The 24,553-nt window shown below is 36.3% G+C and overlaps 1 protein-coding gene across 1 annotated transcript in view; it reads right to left on the bottom strand.

The window, feature by feature from the left end:
• fut8a (fucosyltransferase 8a (alpha (1,6) fucosyltransferase)) overlaps positions 1-24,553 on the bottom strand; it is a 92,278-nt gene that overhangs the window by 31,791 nt on the left and 35,934 nt on the right. Inside the window, exon 3 of the mRNA XM_084393522.1 lies at positions 10,050-10,556. Within this exon, the coding sequence (XP_084249648.1) occupies positions 10,050-10,252 (203 nt within the window). The 5' untranslated portion in view covers positions 10,253-10,556. The remainder of the gene's footprint in view (positions 1-10,049; positions 10,557-24,553) is intronic.

Here is a 24,553-nt window from a genome sequence, read left to right as displayed (position 1 = left end):
AGGAAGAACACAAGGAACAGAACACTAACGGAATGTCCACAAAGGAACAAGACCTGACAAAGAAAAAGTGAAATACAAGGGCTATATATACACCAAGGTAAATGGACTAACAAGAAACACCTGAAAACAATCCAGTAAAAAACTGAAAATAGAACAAAGCAAAACTACACACTAAAAGTCCTCAACACAAAAGCACACAGACATTACAATTGACCCTTCGCAGGGAGTTTGATTGACAGGCGATCTGACCAATCATAATCCGCCCTCCGCCATTTTTGTCCGACAAAGCAGTCAGGAGAGTTAGTAGATTAACGTTGGAGGATTTGAACTTGAAAAACGGAGTGTACTGACGTCTTTCCGCGGGTTAAAACATTCCTTCTTATGTTCTTTCATGTTTATTTGATGCTATAAATTAACTAGAAGGAATAGATAATCAGTTCACGAGCAGCTTTAAGAGGCTCTACAGCGATCTGTCAGACACATCAAAGAGCCACAAAACGGTATATTGTTTAAATTTCTTTAAAAAAAATGACCACATTTGGAAGTTGAGACTGTTTCATATCAAAAGTAACCTGGTCTGTCCTGTCTGTTAGCGTGTTGTCAGTGTCCTCTTTGCTCCGCAATGTACAGATGGTGGACAACCAAAATGCCTATTACCGCCGCGCCAGCTGCCGCGGCGAAATCACCGCGGCGAAAATAAACCAGCCGCATTTCAAAGTCGTTCCCGAAATGACCGCCAGGTGGCGCAAAGGGACATTGTGCAAAACAGCAGCAATTGCCGCATTTTAAAATGTAAGTGGGTTAAATATAAAACCCTAAGCCTAATAGGCATAATTTTCATATATATAAATAGGCCTATTAGGCTACAACAGAATAGAACCAAATATAGAATAAATTTTAGAACTGAAAAAATAGAATCAAAAGTTAAAAATAGAGACGATATTAGGAGCAATGACGCGGAATATTTTTACTATTCTATTGAGGAATTAGATAAATGAAGAGCTCTCGTGAGCGATACAATTGCATAGTAATTTATAGTGATTTCAAAAGCAGTCCTTAAAAAAAAAATACATGGAGTAGTGTGGCATAATTTTTGAGAGATTACTCGGAACGCGTTTTAGTTAAGATCCTGGTTTCAATGCCCTTAATATATATGGGCTTGGCTACTGCTTTAAAAAAATGTCACAACGCGTTTTGAGATTGTTTTGAATTAAACATTGAAGTTTAAAATGTAGTGTTTTGGCACACCAGGCCGAGTGGCGTTACGCATTGTTCAAAAATCAGGTTTTATTCTGGCATGTTGAACTGGCGTTATATAGAGTAGCCTTTTTCTTTTCGTTTTGAATTATTTCGTTTGAAGACATTTCAAGCTTTGTGTATTTGATGTATTTATCATGTCTGTGTGAGGCATACGCTGAGTTTCGTTAAGTTAGGAGGATGAGATGCGCTCCAGCTGACGTGCAATGCAAGTGACCGCGCGGGCGCCTCCATGATTAGTGTCTGTTATATTTGCTTCTCTTACTTATTTAAATACAGGCAATTGGTTGATGAAAAATTGATTAAAATTAAGATACAATTTATAGAAAACGAAATTCACTTTAAAGAAAGGTTTTCTACTAAACAAAACGTAATGAAGTGGTCAAAATCATGTCTGACCCACTCCATATCCATCTCTCGATATAATGCATCCTATCTTACTCGTGCTGTTCACTTTTCATATTCAACATAGATGGAAAAAAATAACATTATAATATTTTAACAAATATGATACTAAATGAGATTATTTAATGGCTACAACAGTATAGTAGGCCTATAGACTTTTTTTTTTTTAGAATAGAATTTTGCTGTGCACTTGCATATTAGTGTCAGCTGGGAAGGAAATATAGAGACCAGACCTCTTGGAACTTTAACTGAATAAATAGCGTTGGTAAAGCATACTGAAATTACATCCCTACAAATTTATTAGGCCCTACTGAAAATAAATGTATCGAATTTAAGCAAAGTAGCCTAAATGTTAAGACTGTAAGCCCTTTGCTTTTTTACGTAGCCTATAAAGGACTCTTATAGCCGACTTTGTGTTAATTTAATTTGTAGAGGATTTTTTTTAACTCAAACATTAACACTGAAATAAATGAAACTAAATTATTGTAAATTTTTTGGCACACCACGACGAGTGGCGCTATGCATTGTTCTAAAGCCAGGTTTTATTCTGGCATGTTGAATTAGTGTTCGACAAACACGGCGGCGCGTTCATTTGAATGAAGAGCGTTTGAGCGAACACACACTAGAACGTTATGCCATGTCGCAACGAGTGAATCGTGGCCGAGTGGTTGAACTTACGTTACGATCATTTAGATGACACGGGTTCGAATCCCGAACTAACTTGGACTACTGATATTTTTATATTAGCCTATTAATGCATTAATGCGTTTAAACAAACAATAAAATCAGAACCAGTATTCTGTTGCGTTCATGGTTTCAGTGGCAGTAATGCATCCACGGCTTTTCAAAATGTCACAAAGCGTTTTGAGATTGTTTTGAATGAAATATTTAAGTTTATAATTAAGTGTTTTGGCACACCACAACGAGTGGCAAACTCTTTGTTTTGTTTTGCAAACTCAGCTAGCCTGTGGGGGGTTTGGAGAAGGCAATAGTTGCTTTATCGTGGGGGTGCAGGACAGAGGTGTTAATGTTCCGTCTTTCATATGGAGAGTGTCGGAGCCAGCCTGATGAGCAGGCAAAGGCTAAATTATTTTAAGGATTAATCTCAAAATCTCCAAAAGTCCATAGCCTATGTACAGTATAGGCCCTATATCTTATTAAATTATATATTGTAGTTTTATTGATTGTATTTAAAGGTTTTCCACACACAATTTCAATTTAGCAGATACAGAGCTCTTTAATTCGCGACCCACCTCGTTTTATTGTAAGGTGAATTCAGCAAGGCATGTTGTATCTTTGAAGGAACAAAAGCTATTTGTTACTGCCACTGAAACCATGAACGCAACAGAATACTGGTTCTGATTTTATTGTTTGTCGTTTAAACGCATTAATAGGCTAATATAAAAATATCAGTAGTCCAAGTTAGTTCGGGATTCGAACCGGTGTCATCTATATGATCGTAACGTAAGTTCAACCACTCGGCCACGATTCACTCGTTGCGACATGGCATAACGTTCCAGTGTGTGTTCGCTCAAACGCTCTTCATTCAAATGAACGCGCCGCCGCGTTTGTCCAACACTAATTCAACATGCTAGAATAAAACCTGGCTTTAGAACAATGCATAGCGCCACTCGTCGTGGTGTGCCAAAAAAATTACAATAATTTAGTTTCATTTATTTCAGTGTTAATGTTTGAGTTAAAAAAAAATCCTCTACAAATTAAATTAACACATTTTTTCGATTTTTTCTTTCGTGATTTGTGTGGATGACACACATCGACATATACAGTATTATCAGCTGTATTATTAATGCTTAATTTCGAGAAAGACCCACCGCGCGCAGTGAGGGAGACCAAACTTAGTAAAAAAATATCCAGCGCGAGAGAGGCAAAGAAAAACGCCTGTTCTTAATTTATGTTGCTTTGAACTTTTTTCGTTTTGTACCGTTTTGATTTTTTAATTTAGCTGCAATTTCTTTGACAATAGAAATTTAAAATGTTGCAAGAATAAGATTCTGTGTTTCTTATTTTGCATCACAAAGGGAATAAACTCTATCGATGCAACCCTGTTTAAATAAATAAACTGTCCCGACACTTTATTCATACCTTGAAATGTGCGATGGGTTTTCAAACTTAATTTATTTTCTTTTTCTTTTACATTTTCAGTTTATTTTTTAATTGAAAGTAATACTGTATTGAAAGTATTTTTCTGATTTTTTCGATCTGTTTTGAATAATGTCTTCCGTTGCTATGGCCGGGTATCACTGTCAGTCATCTCAATCTCGTGAATGATTCACACACACAAAAAAAATAATTTAGCAGATTAAAGACGAGCTTCATCATCTTCATTTTCTGGTGCAATCGGCTGACAGTCTTCCTTCATCAGATGTGTCGTCTTTGCAGCGGCACAACTGGAATGTTGCAAATTTATGTTGTAATGTACAATTGATAATTAAACAAGACGATTGACTTTAATAAACAGATGCATTTTTACGCATCAAGAACGGAAAAACATAAACACTGTCAGCTACACTGAAATTCGATCTCAGATCGTTTGAAGCTCCGAGAGGCTATGTTAATGCATTGACCACAGAGCTATGGTCTGAATAGCCTAGGTCTACTACTGTTTGTTCGGTATTTGAACCGATTTGTATTCGGCCACGAATTTGTTTTGTTTTATTTTGTTTTAAATGTATTTTTACATATTTTGCTTTCGTTAATGTTAACCAATTCTGTTGTAGCATAATAGGCCTATATTTTTTCCCTAAAAGTTTGTTTTATTCTCTACTTTGTTTGTTTATATTTTTACATATTCAATCAGTCTCATTTTTGTTCAAATAATGATTTTTTTTTTTTTTTTTTTTTTACAAGATCTTGCGCCATGTTTAGCCTATTTATTTATTTTTTCAAAAAATTTTTTTTTAAATAAACAGATAGGAAACTTACCTTTTAAAATGCCGCAGTTGCTGCTGTTTTGCCCTGTCACTTGCGGCACCCGGTATAGCCTAGTCATTTCGCTTCGACTTTGAAATTCGACTGGTTTATTTTTGCTGCGGCAGTAATAGGCATTGTGGTTGATTATTTATTAAATAATTCAATTGATAATCATAACAACATGTAAGCCTATTTAATTCTGAATATAACAAAGAATGCTTAAACCGACTAACATCGGTTAGTAACTGCAAGTCCTGAAAATGTTTTAATTTTATGTAAGTAAATGACAAGTAACCTATTGACATAGCCTTTCTAAATTATAGAAAAACTGGGCACACACTTTTAACGTGTCTACTTTGTTTAAATTTAATGAATTTGAATTCGTTTAACCACAATATTTATCTTGAATTTATCTGTGGCCTCTCAGCTCAGATTACTGCCGCGGCAGATTACGTCATAAAGAGAATAAACTGACACTTTTCAAAGTCTGTGATTACAGCGCCACTCAGCGGTAAAAGGCAGCAAATACACATCCCAATTTTGCCGCCGCGGGAACGGCGGCGGTAAAAGTCTCATTCTGGTTGTCCACCATCTGTATTTTTCACTGTGTGAGAACATGGTGTGTGGTGTGAGAGCGGCATCGCTTGTCGGACATAGCAACAGTAACTAAAGGGGGCGGGTCTTTGCGAATGGTCAATTGTGCTGTAGGAACTTTCAGCCTTTTAGGTATCGGATCTTTATTTACTCATTGTCTACTTTATTTAACATGTATATACAGTATAGTGTAATTTGAACAAAATAAATTTATCATACCAGATATTATTGCAGATTGTAGTTATGTTATCAAAACAAAAATTAGGAGATTTCTACTTTTAAGTAGGTAGGAGATGTATTTGTATGCTTAGTACGTGAAAAACCACTGACTGCGGGCGTTACCAAGATGGCCGCTGAGTGAACCGACTTGCTTTAAGTTGCAGTCACATTAAGGAAATTTCTAAATTGTTGTCAATTGGACAATGGACGATTGTCATCGTCGCAGTGACGCTCACTTCTACTCTGTACTGTACCACAACTCATCAGTGCATCTTCATCAGCACTGCGGCGTCTGTGTGAGAGTGTCAGTGCTCGAGTCGCACACCTTCTCTTCCATCAGGCTCCTCCAATTGGATCAATCACAGCACCATCTTTGGCCTGCCGTCACTCATCCACATATCTCCTACCCTCTGTGTGTGCATTATCAGCCTTTTCATTTACGCAAGAGTCAATATAAAAGCGAGATGAAGCATCAGTGGGCTCTAATAGGGAATCGCAGTGTGTGTGTGATAATTCCCACAGGAAGTGCTTAATGAAAGACTGACAGAACTGATACTGTTCTGTGGTGGTGAGATAGGAGGAGAGCAAACCGTTTCAAATCGTTAGGACTGTACATGTTCATAAATTACAAAGAACACTTTCTTCATTCTGTCCTACTTCGAGTAGGGCACGCACACATATACACACTCTAAGGAGTCAAATACCTCTATGCAAACACTTAATCAGAAGTCAGATTCAGGAGTTTACTACATCAGAGAAATCAGAGCTTCTGAAAACATGGAGCAAACAACACATTGCTTTTAACAGAAAAGCTCTAAACAGGTTGCTAAGGAGTTCTAGGCGGTTACTAAGGCTACGTCTACATTAATCCGGATACATCATGAACTGGGTTTTCGTTTCAAAATAATCTCCGTCCACACTAGCAATTTTCCAAAAGTTTGTCATCCACACTGAACGTTCGAAAATGCTAAATTCACCTACTGCGCATGCATAAAGTCTCATATAAGCTGACTGAGATGATACAGATGGAACAGACATAAAAAAGTTATCATGCTATTCTTCTGGTAGGATCATTTTATTAAGCAAAAATATCTCACCATTTGCGCTCAGGTCGCACTCAGTCACCATTATATGTTTGGTCTAAAACGCAACTGCACTCATGTTTTGCCGCAGGACAGAAATTGCTAAAATATCGATATCGCACAACCCTAGTTCAACTAAAAATAATTTAATCTTAAGCAACTTTTAGACATTTTAGACACAGTATTGCCACAGTATCACAAACAAAGCCACAGCAAGAATCTACTGTTGCACTGCTCCCAGCATCACACATTGGCATTTTACTCCTGAGCAAATCAGTTTTTGAACAAACTGGAGTGAATGATTCAATGGCTCAATTAAAATCGAATACTGTCTGTGTAGGTACTACTTCCCGAAAAAAGTATGTTATAGTATGAATTTGTGTAATATGAATGAATTCTGAATTTTCTACTATGTCCGCCATATTGGCTTTGTCATGTGACTTACAGTTGCATCACTTCACTGCCGTTCACAACTCCTCTCCTGTTGCCTAATCGGATACTAAAGTGTCCTTTGGATACACACTTCAGAATCTTGCCAGAAGTAGTAGGTCATCCAGGTACTTTTCGACAGCTGCTTTATAAATACTATGCATACTATTCATTTCAAGTATTGTTTTTTCTCTACTATATAGTATAGGAGGCGGCATATTTGAACACAGGGTTATATGTGAATGGAGGATTGTCATCATTGCAGTATGTTACCCAACATAAGTTAGGTGCCACACTAATCCAGATTTTTTGGGGGTGTGGTTCAACATTATGCCGCAAATTGAGCTTAATTTATACTAATCCTATTCCATTTATGAATATTTCTTTCAGTCAGTCTATCGTGTGTGACGCCGGTAAAGGCAGGTCACTAAAGTCAACAGATTCTTTTCATGGTATTCATTGCCCATACAGCAGTTGTTTTCAATCATGTATAATTTTCTGTAGCATGCAATGATCTGTAGCTGAGAAATACTTCATTGAAACTGACAGCAGTTGTAACAAGCATTCTTTCAAAGCAGTTTCTTTTTGAAAACGCTTTTGAAAATTTGACCACAGAATAATCATAAGCCTTTGTCTTTGTTCTGAAAAAACGTCCCTCCCAAAAAAATCTGTTGTTCTTGGCTTGTTTACATCCAGTCAGGAAGTAGGATGTGCTGTTTCCTCTTTTTGTTTATGAGAGGATAATTTTCATAGTCTTTTTATGGTGCTGGTGCTTCCAAACACTTTCCGTGATGTTTACCAAGGTTTTAGATGTTTTGTAGCGTTCATAACTATTTCGGAGTAGTCAAATTTGATATTATAGGTCTTTAAAAACAGCACCTGACAACTCTATTACGCAGTGTGTTCAACAATAAACACTCACAGGTAACATAACTTAATATTTTAATGTCTAGCTTGCAAAAATTATCCAGCTTTTTATTATTTGACAATATTAGTCTGGTAAAGCACAATGTTCACATTCAGGGGTTGAATGAGAAATAATTAGGGTTTCAAACAGCATAAATAAAAAATTATAAAAAAAATGTTTCTGCATATCGATTATCAGACACTATTGGATCATCTAAACATAAAAAAAGAATCAGTATCAGTCAAAAAAACAACAATATTTGGCTCATATTTGGTTTGTTCAGTTCAGTGTCAGGGAAAGAGGCTGGAAAATGGCCATCCATCCATTCATTTTCCAAACCGCTTTTCCTATGTAAGATCATAGTGGCCAGTTGGAAAATGGTCATGAAAAATTACATACATTTTTGGTGCAAGGAACCTTGAATGGAAAATTGTTGCATGGAACTGTTTTTATAAGATATAGGTTGAGGAATAGAAAAAAACTTTCTGTCACGCAATGTATTATGTTTAGATATATATATATTTTATATAATCACATGTGAGCATGTGTATGTAATCACTGTCATATATCAGATGATTAAGAGGCACATTTGTGTAATAAGTCACCCGGGTCATTTTAATAATTTACAATAACACTGATAACTGAGTTTACATAATGCATAAGCAGATAGATGACGAGTCCACAGCTTAGTGAAATACACGTTACACACAAGTTTGCATACTGCAAACACACAGCTTTAAAGCACAACACACACGCATTTAGAGGAAAACTACAGCATGCAGATGAACTGTGAGGAAGTGCGTTTGCATCCGTTGATTATAGAAGGTTTCCCTAAGGGTAATGATCATTTAACTAGCAAAGCAGTTCAAATTTAGCCCAATGGCCATCTGTCAAATGCCACAGTACATGATAGGAAGTGACTAGTGCAAGCCTGACCATACAAGATCAGCTACTGGCTGACGAGGACCAATCGTAACCCAGCATCTGAAAACAGACCAATAGAGCTACACTATCATAAGTCATAAAAGAAACATTGCTAACAACGGACATTTGTCTGAAAGTAAATTGTCTTGAAATGTATTGTACATGATGAATTGTCAGTAGCAGTTAAAATATATGAATTTATAAACGCAACTACACTGCCTTTTACCATGCTGAAAGGACTGGTAAGCTATTAGCAACCTAAAGAACAGTGTGTTACAACCCTCATAATTCATCCTTTTTAAAGCTTTGCAAATTTCAACTCCTTACTGTTTATGTCATTGCAAAATGTATACTATATTATCATTCAGCTCTAATCTGCTAAAAGCAGTTACAAAGCATTGAGATATTAGAATATTATGAACATTAACATCAGGATTTTCTGTAAAGTTGCTTTAAAACAATGTGCACTGTGAAAGCGCTATACAAATAAAATTGACAAGATAAACTTGTTGACCTCACCAAATAAATACTTGGTTGATAGAGGGCTACTAGTCAGTTGCCCAATCCAAGAGAATTGTAGTGAAACAATTGTGAAAAGGAAGAACTGGGAGCCATTTTTCCAAAATGGTTGTTGTTGCTTCCTAAAAAACTAAATTAAAAAAACTAAAAAAACTAAATTAAATAATAATATATATATATATATGTTTCAGTGATTGAAATCATGCTGAAAAAAAATTAAAATCAATTATATTAAACTGTAATGTTAGTACTGTTTGATTATTAAACGTTTAATTATAAATAAAAATGTAAATATAAATAATACACATTAAACCTTAAACTTAAGATTGGCAACTAAAAGAAAAAAGTTTAAGTACTAAAATTATTCAAACTAAAAAAATGAAAGCTAAATATAAATAATTAAAAAAAATAACTAATTAAAATTACAAAACACTTAAAATCTACTAGTAAAAATATTACTAATATATATATATATATATAGCATTTCAGTATGAGTACAGAACGTGAAAGAGGGGCCTCACAATCCCTCTGGCTTTTTGGGTTTTAAGCAGGAGGAGTCAGAAAAGTCACCTATATATTTACTGCTTGTGGTTAGCTAGATACATTTTGGGATAACTTGTGGAAATGTAGGAAGATTATAATACAGCTCACATATCACATATTAGACTTCTCAAACCTGTTGGCTTAGAGCACCTGACTAACCAAGTATCTCAGGTTTGAAAATAAACAAAGAAAATGGAATAATTTTTAAAGAAATATCAGACTTGAAACATTTCACCAACCTGAGTGTCTCAGCCATGCGTCTCAGATCTTCATTCTGCTGTTTCAGCCTTTCCAGCTTGGCCAGAATCTTGGAGAGCTCTCTGCTGGACCGTTCCGGATGCTCGCTGTCCTTCACGAGGTGACCCCCAATGTAGAAAAGCAGAGTGCCCCAAGCCAGCAGCACCAGCATAATCCAGCGCCAAGAGCCCGTCCACGGACGCATGGCGCCTAATGCTGTCCAGCGCACACTCTCCTTTCACAACACAGATGTTTGAGGCATGCTCAGCTCAGCGGTACCGTACCACCTCGAGGCTCCTCCAGAGCAGAAGGGGGACTCAGGGGTCGCTGGGTCTCGTTTGCGTGTGCGCTTAGAGGCTTGGAGGTTATATCATGTCAGCGGCCCCTTGCAGAGAAGGGGAGGAGAGGTTTGAGATCCCTTGAGACTTCTCTGATGAGACTTCACTTCAGAGAACTGATGGCTCTGATGAGTTCCTCTTCCTCTAGGACCTCTGCAATGGTTTCTGGTCCTGTAAAAACACAGCAGCGTATATGATCAGTGAGATGATAGGACATGCTCGCGCTGACTGTGAGAGATAAAGGCATAAGTGAGCTCTGAGATTATCTATCAGCTCCACCTTTTCTTTCTCAAGGATATGAGACTGGATTGAGCTGACAATGCAACAGTCATACAGCTGTTACTGAGGATTAGAGTGAGCTCAAGGAGTGAGCTGTGAAAGTTAGATGTCAAGTCAGCACAAAATGAAAGCGCGCATAATGAATTCCTCAAAATTAATCAGTTACGGAAAAGTGCAGAGAAGAAACGACAAAAGAAATAAGAGTGATATGGAGAAAAAGAGAGACCCTAGATCTAAAGAATTTTGTTTTATAACACATTTTAATGTTTCCATTTTATTTATGTTTTCCATTTATTAAGTGAGGTTTAAAATCGTACAGAGGATATAAAACCATGAAAAAGTACACATCGATCGATATATCACTTCACAGGAAGTAGAGAGGAAAATTTACCCAGTAGTCATTGCAAACTAGAGATGCGCGGATGGGCTATTATTTCATCCGCAACCGCATCACAAAAATCATCATCCGTCCGCCATCCAGCCGCACCAACGTTTTTGACCAATTTTCAAAACCGCACCCGCCCGCCATCCGTTGATTTGTGTATACATATATTTTTCATTTGATTGGTTCAACCGCCCGCCACCCGCCCGAATTTAATTAAAATATTATTTTTCGTCACGTCATCCGCCCAATCCGCGGTTTATCCGCGGAGTCCGCGGCTGTAACCGCCAACCGCGCATCTCTATTGCAAACCACCTGAATATATCTTATATAGGATGGATGGATGGATGGATGGATGGATGGATGGAAAAAGCTTTTTAGTTTTTTTTTCTTTAACCTTTTTTCCAAATAATTAATTAATTTACACTAAATATAAGAGTTTGGGGTATGAAACCTAATATTAAAACTATTTCTAAAATTAATAATTACATACATTTTGTATAAATATTCCAAAACTCCATGAAGTATTGTCTGTGTTTGATGATGTCCCAAATGAACAGAAATAATATCTAAAATATAGAATATATAAAAATCTACCACAATTTTTCTTGACTCATTTTCTTGACTGCCAAGATAGAAGGCTAATTGTTTTTTCATACAAGATTAAAAATGCACATGAAATGTACGTAATGAGGTCATGTGGCAACCATGCTGCATGTTACTGGCAATATTAATTGTACACTGTACTGTAAGCAGAAGTCTTGTATTCCATGCACACTGAACACACAGGTCACGCTCTCGTTTTCGTGTGACACCAGCTAAGTCTTTTTTTTAAATCTCATTGCGTTCAATTCAGACTGCAAACTCTGGTCAAATATAATTTCTTTTTTCACTCACACACACATACCCACTCTGTGACTTTAGTTCAACTTGTGAATGCTTGTCATTCATCTATTGACTTAAATGAGCAATCACAGTCAAATTACACTTGTATCACAATCTCAAGTTAATACACGCAGCACACCCACGAGCAGCCTAGGTCGTATCTTAAAAGTGAACCATTTACAGAGCTGAAATAATGTGCCACTCACTCTGCATGTAAAAGTGGCTGATGGATGGAGACTATCTGACAGTTTGGGGAACGTAGGCACTGCTTATCCTTCATTATGAATGAGGGTGGAATATAGAAAGTCATTATGGATTTCTGCACAGAGCATATACAATGCATTATAGATTGCGGTGGTGTGTCAGACCCAGTAATCAAAGGCCGCAGTGCGGGACTGAATCAATAGAGTGACCTTCTGCTAGTGTCTCAGTACAGCAGACCGGCAGCTATTTATGCACATCACTACTGCAGTCAACGGTGTGCGCACATGAGGCACTACTACACACTAAACACTGGGATATACCCACATTCCTGCTGGCATACACTGAAATTAGCTTAAAATCTAATGCATGAACTGCTATCCTACTCATTGAAGCTTTTCCTTGCTCTTTCAAATTACCAGTACACTGTGTAGACGTACTCAAATATTAAAATCGAAAAGTTCCTTCCCCAAACTCCCCAGCTTAAATACATTTCACAAGAACAATTATAAAACAAGAAACGATTTTTTAATGTAAAAAAAAAAAAAAATTATGATCACCATGGTTGCATTTAATTAATCAAAATACAGTAAAAACAGTAATATAGTGAAATATATTTGAAACATTTATTTAAAATTTTAATATTTACAATTTTTATTCATTCCTGTGATGGCAAAGCTGAATTTTCAGCATCATTTCTCGAGTCTTCAGTGTCACATGATCCTTCAGAAATCATTCTAATATGCTGATTTGCTGCTCAAGAAATATTTCTTATCATTATCAATGTTGAAAACAGTTGTACTCTGTGGAAATCGTGATCCAATCAGGATTCTTTGACAAATAGAAAGTTATTTTGCAACATTGTAAAAGGGTTTAATATTGCTTTTGATTCATTTAATGCTAATTAAAAGCAACAAACACACACACATATGCATGGCATGTGTATTCTATACAATTACATAGATATTATACATTTATTTATTTATACAAGTATGTTATGTCATCAATCTTCTAGTTTTAAAGTTTTTAAAGATACAGTAGCAAAAATAGTTCCTCAGTAAAATGCAGTTGGTTCAAAATCCTTTTCCTCAAAACTCGATTTTAAACATCCAATATTTTTTAAATGGTTGTGATTGTGTTGCGAATGAATGACACATAATTTCTCCAGGGCAGAAGAGTGCAATGCAGGACGACATATCTCTTTACTACACAGTATTAAGTGCCTCTTCAGCATGACATTCTACTTATTTAAACTTGTAATTAACCCAGTACACTCTGGGCTGAAGCTGAGATTGCCAGTTTAATATACAAACGTATATCACAGAGTGTGAGAGTCTTAGTTTTAAATGAGAATTGGGGAGCAAATTATTAAAATACTGCAATACAGCGAACCAGACGATTTGGTGCTGAAAGAGAAATAATCTGTAAACTGCACCGTCCCGCATGAGTGCACCACCCTTTACCCCCCTTCTACAGCTCATGAATAATTGAGATCTGCATAGTGACACAGCAGCGCACAGACAAGGACAGCAATAAATCCATAATTAATGCCTGCATTTATAAAAGCGTGCAGGGCTGAACAACAGCCTGTTCAGGTTAGGGTGGATTTCTGCAGGGTTTCAAGTATCTTTCTTCCCCTTCCTGTTCCAAACCGAGGCCGGGGCAGCAAAACAAACTACCTGTTACAAATATGTTAGAACTATCACTTTTACCACTAAATACTGCTTTATAAATAATCTTCCTGATCAGTTTCTACTCCTCGGCATACCAGGTAAATCGATGTTCCAACAGAAACTATTGACTCTCTTTTCCAGCACTTCAGACACAGTTGCGCACCTTTGCGCTTAAAAAAGATTAAGGAAAATAGTCAGACGCCGTGGTATAACAAGCATATCAGGGCTCTCAAGAAAGCAGCCTGAAAAATAGAGCGCAGCTGGAAGAAAACAAAACTAGAGGTATTTCACATTTCGTGGAAGGAAAGTGTTACTGCATACAGAAAGGCCTTAAAAACGGCTAGATCTGCTTACTTTTCGACTCTCATAGATGAGAACAGACACAAACCCTAGGTATTTATTATTTTATTATTATTTGATGACTTTAGGAATTTCTTTACTTGCAAGACTGATACTATTAGAGAGAAAATGATAACCATGCAACCGTCTACTACTACTATACGTCATGCTTTACGTCACCCCTTTAGGAACAATTCCATTCATTCTTTGCAACTGGAGAGGAAATATTGTCTAAACTTGTTAAATCATCAAAATCAACAACATGTATGTAAGACCCTATACCGACTATGCTACTGAAAGAGATGCTTCCAGAAGTTATGATTGTCATTAGGATAGATTAGGATTAATATAAAAAATTAGATGACTTGTAATTTCCTAACACGTGATGGCAGCTCTGTCAAGTCTTCGTCATCAGTTAGGAACCGGGGTGTGCTCTTTGATACCAATCTTTCATTTGAAAGCCACATTTCTAATATCTGTAAAACCGCATTATGACATTATGCTCTCAATGACAAATTCAGAAAAGTTAGCTCATGCGTTCATGACCTCAAGGCTAGATTATTGTAATGCTTTACTGGGTGGTTGCCCTGCATGCTTAATAAACAAACTCAGGTCCAAAATTCAGCCACTAGAGTTCTTACTAGAACCATGAAGTATGACCATATCAGCCCGGTTTTGTTAACATTGCATTGGCTTCCTATTAAACATTTCATACATTTTAAAATCTTGCTAATTACTTACACTCACTCGTGAAGTTTGCAGTTTCAAATCACAATCAAATTGCTTTGCAATGACCTGCATCAATATATACCATATTGTGATGTTGTTGCCGAAACCCAGTCCAATTATCAGCTTGATTTAGTTGACGGTGCAAAAAACAAAGTCAGTTCATGCACTTGATATAGCTGAGCAGCCATGTATGCAGTCATGCTATGTTGACTTTCACCATTAGGTTTTTCATACCTCAGAAACTCTTCAGTGAGACACGAAAGAGTTCACTGCACTTTCTACAAAATTTAAATGCAATTTTTTTTCTTGATGGTGCTGGAAATGACAGACTCTTAAAAGATAGTTCACCCAAAAATGAACATTCTGTGATCATTTACTAACCTTTATGCCATTCCATACCTGTATGACTTTGTTCTCTTCCGTTGTGATGTCAATGGTACATTTTTCATCATTTCTCATTTTGTATTCCTCAGAAGAAAGAAAGTCATACAGGGTTGGAACAGTATGAGAGTAAACAAATGATGGCAGTGTTTTCACATGTGGGTGAACTACTCCTTTAAAATGCAAACTAACAATGATTATAAATGCTTATCGATTCAGTGTTGTGATGATAGACTATCACAATACAGTGGTGTATTGATCTTTCCTCTTTTTTCTGTTGGTTCCTTCCTAAATTTTCAGTCGATTTTTTTTAAAATTATGTTTTATTGTCATTATTGTCATTGCAGCTGTAAATGGCGATCATGTTCCGCTGTTAAAAATGTATCTTTTTTTTTTATCTCTCTCTCTCTCTCTCTCTCTCTCTCTCTCTCTCACTCACACACCACACACAAGTAAGGATAACAGACTCCATAATTTCATTTCCCATACTGATGTGCAAAATGTCAGCTCTTTTCATTCAAGTAGAGGTGCATTGTAGGAGCTCTACATTTCTATGGACCACTCCCACTGACTTCACGTAGCATTATGCAGCCTGACTCCTGTACAGATCCAGTGTCCTGTGGGAATCACTGATAACCTGTAAGCTCTCCATTCAGGTAGAAGGTGAGTACTTTAATCATGCAGAAATATGAAAAACAAGCATGTCATATTCAGGTGTGGTCTGATGCACATGCCTCACGTTTTGTACAGTATCTAGAGCAGTACAACCCATGGGGCTTAAATGTGAGCAGGTTCACTGGGCCATCACATACAAACACAAAAGGTGACAAACTGCTCTGGTTCTTTTTGTGTTCACATTGGACTACTAGTGTTACGAGTGAAATGTAAGTGGACTTGGTCTTTCATATTAGATCCTGAGATTTCAGCTCTAGAAATTTGACACAATAAATTTCAAGGTCACTCCAAGAAGGATGACGTAAGATGGAAAAATGTTCCCAACTCAAAAAGATCTCAGAGGACAGCTGTGCTTTTGCTTAGAATAACCAACAAGAAAGTGGACTACCAGTTTTCTACCGTGAACTACTTAGAGACAAAATGTACATTTATACAATTTACACTTTTAATTACATCAGTGGTTCCCAATTCTAGACTTGGAGTATAAAATACACATCTAATATATCCAAATTACGTTTATTTTCAATATTAAATATCGAAACAGAGATTTATCACACAGTTTAGCCCATTAAATATAACAATTCATCAATTAAATTAATAACTTAATATGTATATGGTAACACTTTAAAATAAGGTCTCATTAACTAACAGTGAACAAAATATTCTGTACGGCATTTATTAATCTTTGTTAATGTTAGTTAATAAAAATTCTGTTACATGTTAGTTCACAGTGCATTAACTAATGTTAAAAAATAATTTATTTATTTTTTCAAATTAACTAAGATTAATAAATGCTTTAGAAGTATTGTTAATTCTTAGTTCATGTTAACTAATGTTAAAACTGAAACGTTTGCTCCCTAAAAAGTCCCACAGTGCATTGTGAAAACCAGGGAGCATCGAAGCTCACTATGTTCCCTTAAAGGGTTAGTTCACCCAAAAATTAAAATTCTGTCAGTAATTACTCACCCTCATGTTGTTCCAACCGCGTAAGACCTTCGTTCATCTTCGGAACACAAATTAAGCTATTTTTTATGAAATCTGAGCCATGTCTCACTCCTCCATAGGCTTCTATGTGACCGAAACTTGCTGGCCCAGAAAAGTTATTAAAGAGATCGTTAATATAGTCCAAGTGACTCCAGTGGCTCAATCTTAAGTATATCAAGCGACGAGAATACTTTTTGTGCGCAAAAACAAACAAAAATAACGACTTTATTCCACTATTCATTTCCTTCTCTCTGGACCTCTAGTTGGTTCGCGTAGTGTTTTTGCGCAGCGCGTCTGTGTTACACGTCACCACGTAGGCTCACTATTGGCCGACGCCGGTCATGTGTGTGATGCGTGATGACGTGCAACACAGACGCGCAGCGCAAAAACACTACGAGGCCCAGAGAGAAGGAAATGAAAAGTGGAATAAAGTCGTTATTTTTGTTTGTTTTTGCGCACAAAAAGTATTCTCGTCGCTTGATATACTTAAGATTGACCCACTGGAGTCACTTGGACTATATTATCGATCTCTTTAATAACTTTTCTGGGCCAGCAAGTTTCGGTCACATAGAAGCCTATGGAGGAGTGAGACATGGCTCAGATTTCATCAAAAATATCTTAATTTGTGTTCCGAAGATGAACGAAGGTCTTACGCGGTTGGAACAACATGAGGGTGAGTAATTACTGACAGAACTTTCATTTTTGGGTGAACTAACCCTTTAATGGAAGTTCTGAAGTGCAAAACATAAATCACGTGAGCCACTACACATAATGACATGCGATAGATGTAAAAAAAAAAAAAAAAAACTGTTATTTAATTATTTAAATAATTAGATGCATAAATATACATCGCTAGACAGGTGCTGAACATAATCTAGCTAAAATTCATACTTAATTTACGGCTGAAATGCTGCAGGTATATGTAGCGATCAAAAAAATTACCATAATGTGCTTTAAATAACACTTTTATTTTTTTTATATATATTTATATTTTATAACATTTATAAAAAAGCATTTTTAAGCTTTTGGATGCAGCTTATCTCAGCAATCATCACTACCAGATGTTCCAACACCTCAACTGCTTGTAAAACACCAGCCCTAGCTGTTACCTTTTGCTCTTCCACATTAGTTTCTGTGGAAGTCTCATGGAGGCATTGAATAAACTTGGCCAGGTCAAAAGGAATGCTTGCCCCTTGGTAAACGCTTACCGCATTGCAGGAAGCTGCGTTTATCTTGTTTTCATAGTGAAATCCTAATCAATTATATGCAAATGTAGGCTTAAATGTAGGCGTGAGTAAACTCGCATCTTAAACTCTTAAATTCTGATCAGCGTTCGCTCTAAGCTGCAAAGCCGTGCTCTTCTGATGCTGATCCCATGCAGCCACACTAGTCTGACTCAAAAAAGTTTGGAAAGCTAAAAAAGCTATTTTTGGAAACATGGAAGACCATAGTAGCCATGCAATATTTTTCTGTCTTGCTAAATTATTTTGCATAAAACAGGTAGACGCAATGGGAAAATGAAAATGTCATTATTTACTCCCCCCTCATGTCACTCCAAAATTGTATGACTTTCTCCTGAGGAACATAAAATAAAATATTTAGAAATGTATTTTTGTCCACATAAATGGAAGTCAATGGTAACCAAAAAAGACACGAGGGTTTGTAAATGGAAGGATTTTCATTTTGGTGTGAACTATCACTTGTTATCCAACTAAAATAAAAAAATAAAATGAAACACTCAAAATATGATAAGCAAACAAAAAATTACTTTTTATTAATACATTTTTTTTTTAAGATGGTTTAAGATGCTTTGTTGAGCACTCCATTCTGCCACCTGAACTAAAACACCCCATGTACCTGACTTAAGGCCTGTTCACACTAAGGACAATACCTATAACAACAAAGATATAGTTCTAAAAATCGTTGTACACATAAAAGAATAGCAGTCCTACCACAAATATATCAATAACAGCACAGATATATATACTCGGAATCACTATCAGAACGATTTTATTCAAGCCGGTGAACGATAAAAACATTGACAGCCAATCAGAAACCTACCTCCAAAGCTACCTGAAAAACTATGTGCAAGTGTACATGGACAAAAGCTGTTTTAAACGCAAAGGGTGGTCACACCAAATATTGATTTGATTAAGTTAACCGTAGTTAATTGATAATGCTTTACATCATTTTTACACAAGTGCCTAAAACTTTTCACAGTACTGTAGCTTTGCAGGAAGGTTTCTCCAAGTGTCTTGGAGACTTTGCCAGTTCTTCTGGATTTAGTCTGTCTCAGTTTTTTTCTGTTTCTTCTGGTAATCATAGATGAAGACTCAATGATACAGGACCATACAGGCTGTTGTCAGACTCCTTATGCATACAAAAATCTCACTGGATTATTACAATTAAATGGCAAAAGAAATGTTTGAAAATGTGAACTGATGTTTCCTATCAGTTTCTATTGGCTTAAAACCATTTTTTGGGGGGTGAAAATAATATACAGTACTAAAAAGTCTCAGGCACTTTAGTATTTTCACCCCAAAGAAAATGGTTTTAAGCCAATGGAGGCACGTCATAATGTGATCAAATGGCTTTAGATAGAACATTGGCCATTCTACATCTTAAAAACTAGGTTGTGAACAATTTGTGTGAGGTTTAGAAATGATTTTAGTGTTAAACTGTGGCCGAAGTGTGAAAATTGTGCAAGAACCTTGCATGTTTGCAACAAAGTTGCACTCATTGTTTGTGTGTGTATGCTTTAGCATGCTGAGACACTATGTAAAATGTGTGGCTTGCGGCTATCACGGAACAGAGAAAAGGTCACACCTGCTCGGAAAGAACAGAAACATTCTCAGAGACCTGTGAATGTGTGTATATAAAAAAGAATTATGCAAAGGACGGGGTCTGTTCGAACAGGGGGTGGGAGGGCAATTAGGAGGGAAAAGCTTTGGTTTGTCTCTTTCATCAGTTTTATATTCAATAAGTGTCACATTAGGCAGGCAACACCTGTTAAGGCAATCTGCTCTTCCCTCTCTAGGTGTATTAGCTTGTGTGTATTTGTAGCAGTTTAAACCACACTGAAAACTTGAGCTACTGTATACTAATATAAAGACTTCTGTTTTCAACATTGATACTGTAATAATAATAAATGTTTCTTGAACAGCAAATCAGCATATTAGAATGATTTCTGAAGCATCATGTGACACTGAAGACTGGAGTAATGATGCTGAAAATTCAGCTTTTCCATCACAGAAATAATTAAATAATAAAAATTAAAAATATATTCAAATAGAAAGGTTATTTTAAATTGTAAAAATATTTCATTACAGATTACAGATCTAAAACTTTTGCACCTTACATTAAACTGTATTATATTTATAGAAACTGTACAAACAACAAATACTGTACATTTAAAATATTTGTATAATGGCATCTTTTTTTTTTACTAAGTGCTATAAATGAAGGCCAGTATCAGATGCCAATACTGATGTCTCTATTAAATGGATTTTTCTCAATTTCTAGGGATGAAATGAGTAATTATAGCCATTCAACATTACAGTATAATTGAAAGCCATAATTCTTAACATTTAAAAGGCTTTTAAAAATATAACAACTTTTAATTTAAGTGAACTTAAAACAAGTTATTGCATTGTTAACTGCGTTAAATATTTTAATGTGGTAATTTTTTTTATTTTATTTTTTTACATTTTGACAGCCCTAAAGCATGGAACTTGCATGTTTGCAATTATTGCATTTTAGATATATTAATTAAATATTAATATAAATTTAATAACTGTGTGTGTGTGTATGAGTGTACTGTATATATATATGTATGTGTGTAAAAATACATATTCAAAACAAATGCCAGGAATTACTAAACACACACACACACTCTCATTACATTTAGGTTACTGTCTCTGCATGAGTAAGGCCTTCGAACATGAAACCCCCAAATGGAAACTGAAATCAAGCCATAGCAGCTCACTCAAGTTCCATCAGATCAGATGATCAAGACAGATCTCAGACAGAGATGATGTAAAAGAATAAAAGAATAAATAAAACTAAATATTTACATTTGCTTAAAAAAATTGCAAGTGGTGCTTGCCTCTGCAAAACTTTCCACCATCTCTGCAGTCCTTCTTCAGGTCCACCCCCAGCTCCATCTCTCCACAGTTAGCACTGTCAGCTTTCGAGAAACCAAGCATTGGACAAAACATTGCCTCCTTTCATTGTGGCTCTAAGATTAGATGATTGGACGGAGGTCACCCATCTTCTTTGTTTCCTTTTAATCAGACGAAGGCCATTGCTGTGTGGTAGCTAGGGTGTTCTAGTTAGTTTCTAGGTGGTTGCTTACTGACCCAAAGTGGGGTAGGCTACCATTCACATATGTAGAACAAACAGTGCAAAACGAGGTACGTGGCAAAGTTTAAAACTCAAGCCTGGGATCTGCTTCTGTTTTTATGCACCGTGTTCAGCTAAACTAGACTTTCTGTTGACCATGATCTCGCACTTCAGGCTTAGAACTTTAGAACAAACCCGTAACCCCAAATATGAGCAATAATGGACCATAACCACTTCTGATCTTGTACTGTATGACTGCTCAGTCCTTGCCATTTAATTGTAAAATCTGCATCTGTAGGAGTCAACAGAACTCCAGCAAGAGAGCTGCCAGAAAGAGCGGAGCTGAATCCTCTCAGCACTTTAGAGTGCTGAGTCAAGAGCTATAATAGACTCTTGGTGAGCTGCAAGTGTGATTGGGGATGTGCGCCTGAGGTTGGGTATAAATTTGATTTAGCTTCTTATGAGAATGAAGAGGTTGAGTGTACATGTGGGTGTATATTTTATGGTATAGGTATAGTGGCTATCAAGAGCGAGCTAAGATAAATCGGTACGCATCATGATGGCAGTAGATGAACAGTGGATGGATGTTCAGTGAGGACATATTACAGCTTAGGTCATGAGGTAAGTCCAGAGCTATATTTTGTCTTAATGGAAAAGGCACTTGATGTCGAGCAGCAATGCGGCAGTGTCTGGAAGGTTGTCAGATGTATTTAGTGTCAGGTTAGCTGTTTGAGGCTGTAGGATAAATTAGGCCTCGATTCAGCCCTGATCTGCTCTTTTTATGAGCCCATACAATAGATGACCTTTGCTCCGGCACGTGTGCTAGGAATGCATACAAGAATATGACCGAAAGAAAAATTGGCTTGTGATTCTGGCTTTGAGCTATGAGTAAAAAAAATGGCAATATGTGCTGGTCTACATATCACAAAGTATACTCAAAATAAAAAGATTAAAATCAAATATTTAAAAGGTGAAATTTTCACCTTTCCCATGAAGATCTGTTGCACTCTTGCAATCACGCATTGCATAAATACCGTGCAAGCTGTGAAATCAATACCGTGCAAGCCATGAAATGTTACTGGGGTCACAGGTGTGAGAGGCAGGACAACGTGGGAAGTGTCAAGAGACTCGTGGCTGCTCAAAATATGAGCATGAAACCTCTGCTATCAAACTCTCCATTTGAGTTTTGAGTGAGAGAACAGTAGGCGTTTTTAGACATGGTGATTACATTCCTTTACTGTGAAGCAATCACACACAGGTCTCTCAAAAGGAAGAAAAGAAAGCATAAAACTATCAAAAGGATAGTATTTGGTGGAATGGAAATAAAAAAATTGTTAGTTTGCTTGTTTGTTTTTAACACCATGCCAGTTTCTGTAGCTGTTCCCTGGGAAAAGATAATGGGCACTTTCGACAAATAGGGTTCAAAATAAGGCAACAACTTTTAAAAACTGAATGTGGTTTTTTTTTTTCAAGAGAAAGTGAATTGGGGATGCATAACTTTTAGAGAATATTGATTGTCAACCTCAAGAAGTCAAACAAAATATAATATTTTATTTCTTTACAAAAAATATTTTTGGTATCTTTAGTCTATTTGTCTAAATACTAAATAATAGTTATATTACATATATTATATTAAACATAAAAAAAAAATATATATATATATATATATAGACTTCAAAATGTTAGGGTCAGCAAGTTTTTTAAAAATAAATTGATACTTTTATTCAGCAAGGATGCATTACACAGATCAAAGGCCATACAGTAAACACAATTATAATAATATATTTTTATAAAACATAAAAAAAAAATCTTACTATCCCCAAACTTTTGAACAGATGTGTACAAATAAATAAATAAATATGACCATAACATAAATAAATAAATCAGAGAGAGAGAATGAGAGAAGACAGATAGCCCTGAACATGAATCATTTGCCTCCACTTCAAGTATGTTCCCTTTAAACTATAAGCTATAAGCAATTAGCCAAGGTGGTTGTTACACGTTAGTAGCTGAGAGAGATGCCATTGCGTTTGCTTTACTGTAGTCTATGAGCAGCAGAAGATGCAGTGAGTTGTTAAAAATCAGGCTCAGTATCTCTTCTTAGGCTTGCGTGGAGTTTTGATCTGAGTATCGCTTGGTTAATGAGCAGCACTGATGATTCCTCGAGTTGGTCTCGCTAGAAAAGGCTAATCGGTTTGCAACTGCCTCCAAGGGATAAAAGAACATGAGTGTGTGAGCGGGCATGTCAGAACTCTGCCCGTCCTCAAACTCACCACCTCTGGCTGTATTGAGTGCACTGACGTGAAAGCAATCATGCTAATGTCTCACCCTGTTGTTTCATGGGTGGAGGATAAACCATTTCATTGGCGGAGCATATGTCTCACCTGAGTTTTCTCTCGCCTGCTATTATTCTGTCTTGCTTGTCGGTGCTTATTCTCTGCTTCAATGGAAGAAGGCACAGCCGTCATGTTTATCTAGAACAGGGCTGTCCAAGCCTTGTTTAACGGGGACTAGATTCGATGTTGTGGAGACGCCTGGGGGCCGGATACTTTTATTATATATCAGGGGTTTAACAATATATTGTGTCACAATATATCGCAATACAAAAATGCAACAAAATGTATCGTGGATAGTGACAATCTGTACTGTGTGTCTTTCACCCAAAATGTTAAAATTACTGTGTGAGAAAAAGTTTACAGCGTTTTAATACATTAAACTACTATATATAATGTTGATTATGCAATGGGGGAATATTTGTGAGTTCATTAACATGCGGTGACAATGGCAGATGCATAAAGTTCAATTTTACGCTTTTTCAAGAAATATGAGCGAGAAGGAGAAAAAGAGCCTACTTCACCTTTCCAAGAGAAGACAGCGAGTAGCACCTGAGGCCTCTCATTTCCAAGACACACATATTTCATCACTGGACTTCAACGACACAAACTGACAAAATGCCATTTCTGGTCATACAGATAAGAGTAAGACATCATTGTAAATGGTCTTCTATTTTAATATATTTTGAAATGTAATTTATACCTTCAAATCGATAGCAAAGCTGATTTTCAGCATCATTACTCCAGTCTTCAGTGCCACATGATCCTTCAGAAATCGTTCTAATATGCTGATTTGACGCTCAAGAAACATTTCTCATGTTATGTTCTTATGTCTTATGTTGAAAGCAGTTGTTAATCTTAAGTACAAATTTTCAGGATTCTTTGATGAATGGAAAGTTAAAAAAAGAACAGCATTTACTTGAAATCTTTTAATGCATCCTTTGCTAAACAAAAGTATTAATTTCT

Source organism: Rutilus rutilus, assembly GCF_951802725.1.
Source record: "Rutilus rutilus genome assembly, chromosome: 21".
Lineage (NCBI taxonomy): Eukaryota > Metazoa > Chordata > Actinopteri > Cypriniformes > Leuciscidae > Rutilus > Rutilus rutilus.
The sequence above is the reverse complement of the archived record's forward strand: the minus strand, read 5'-3'. Positions and strand labels throughout refer to the sequence as shown.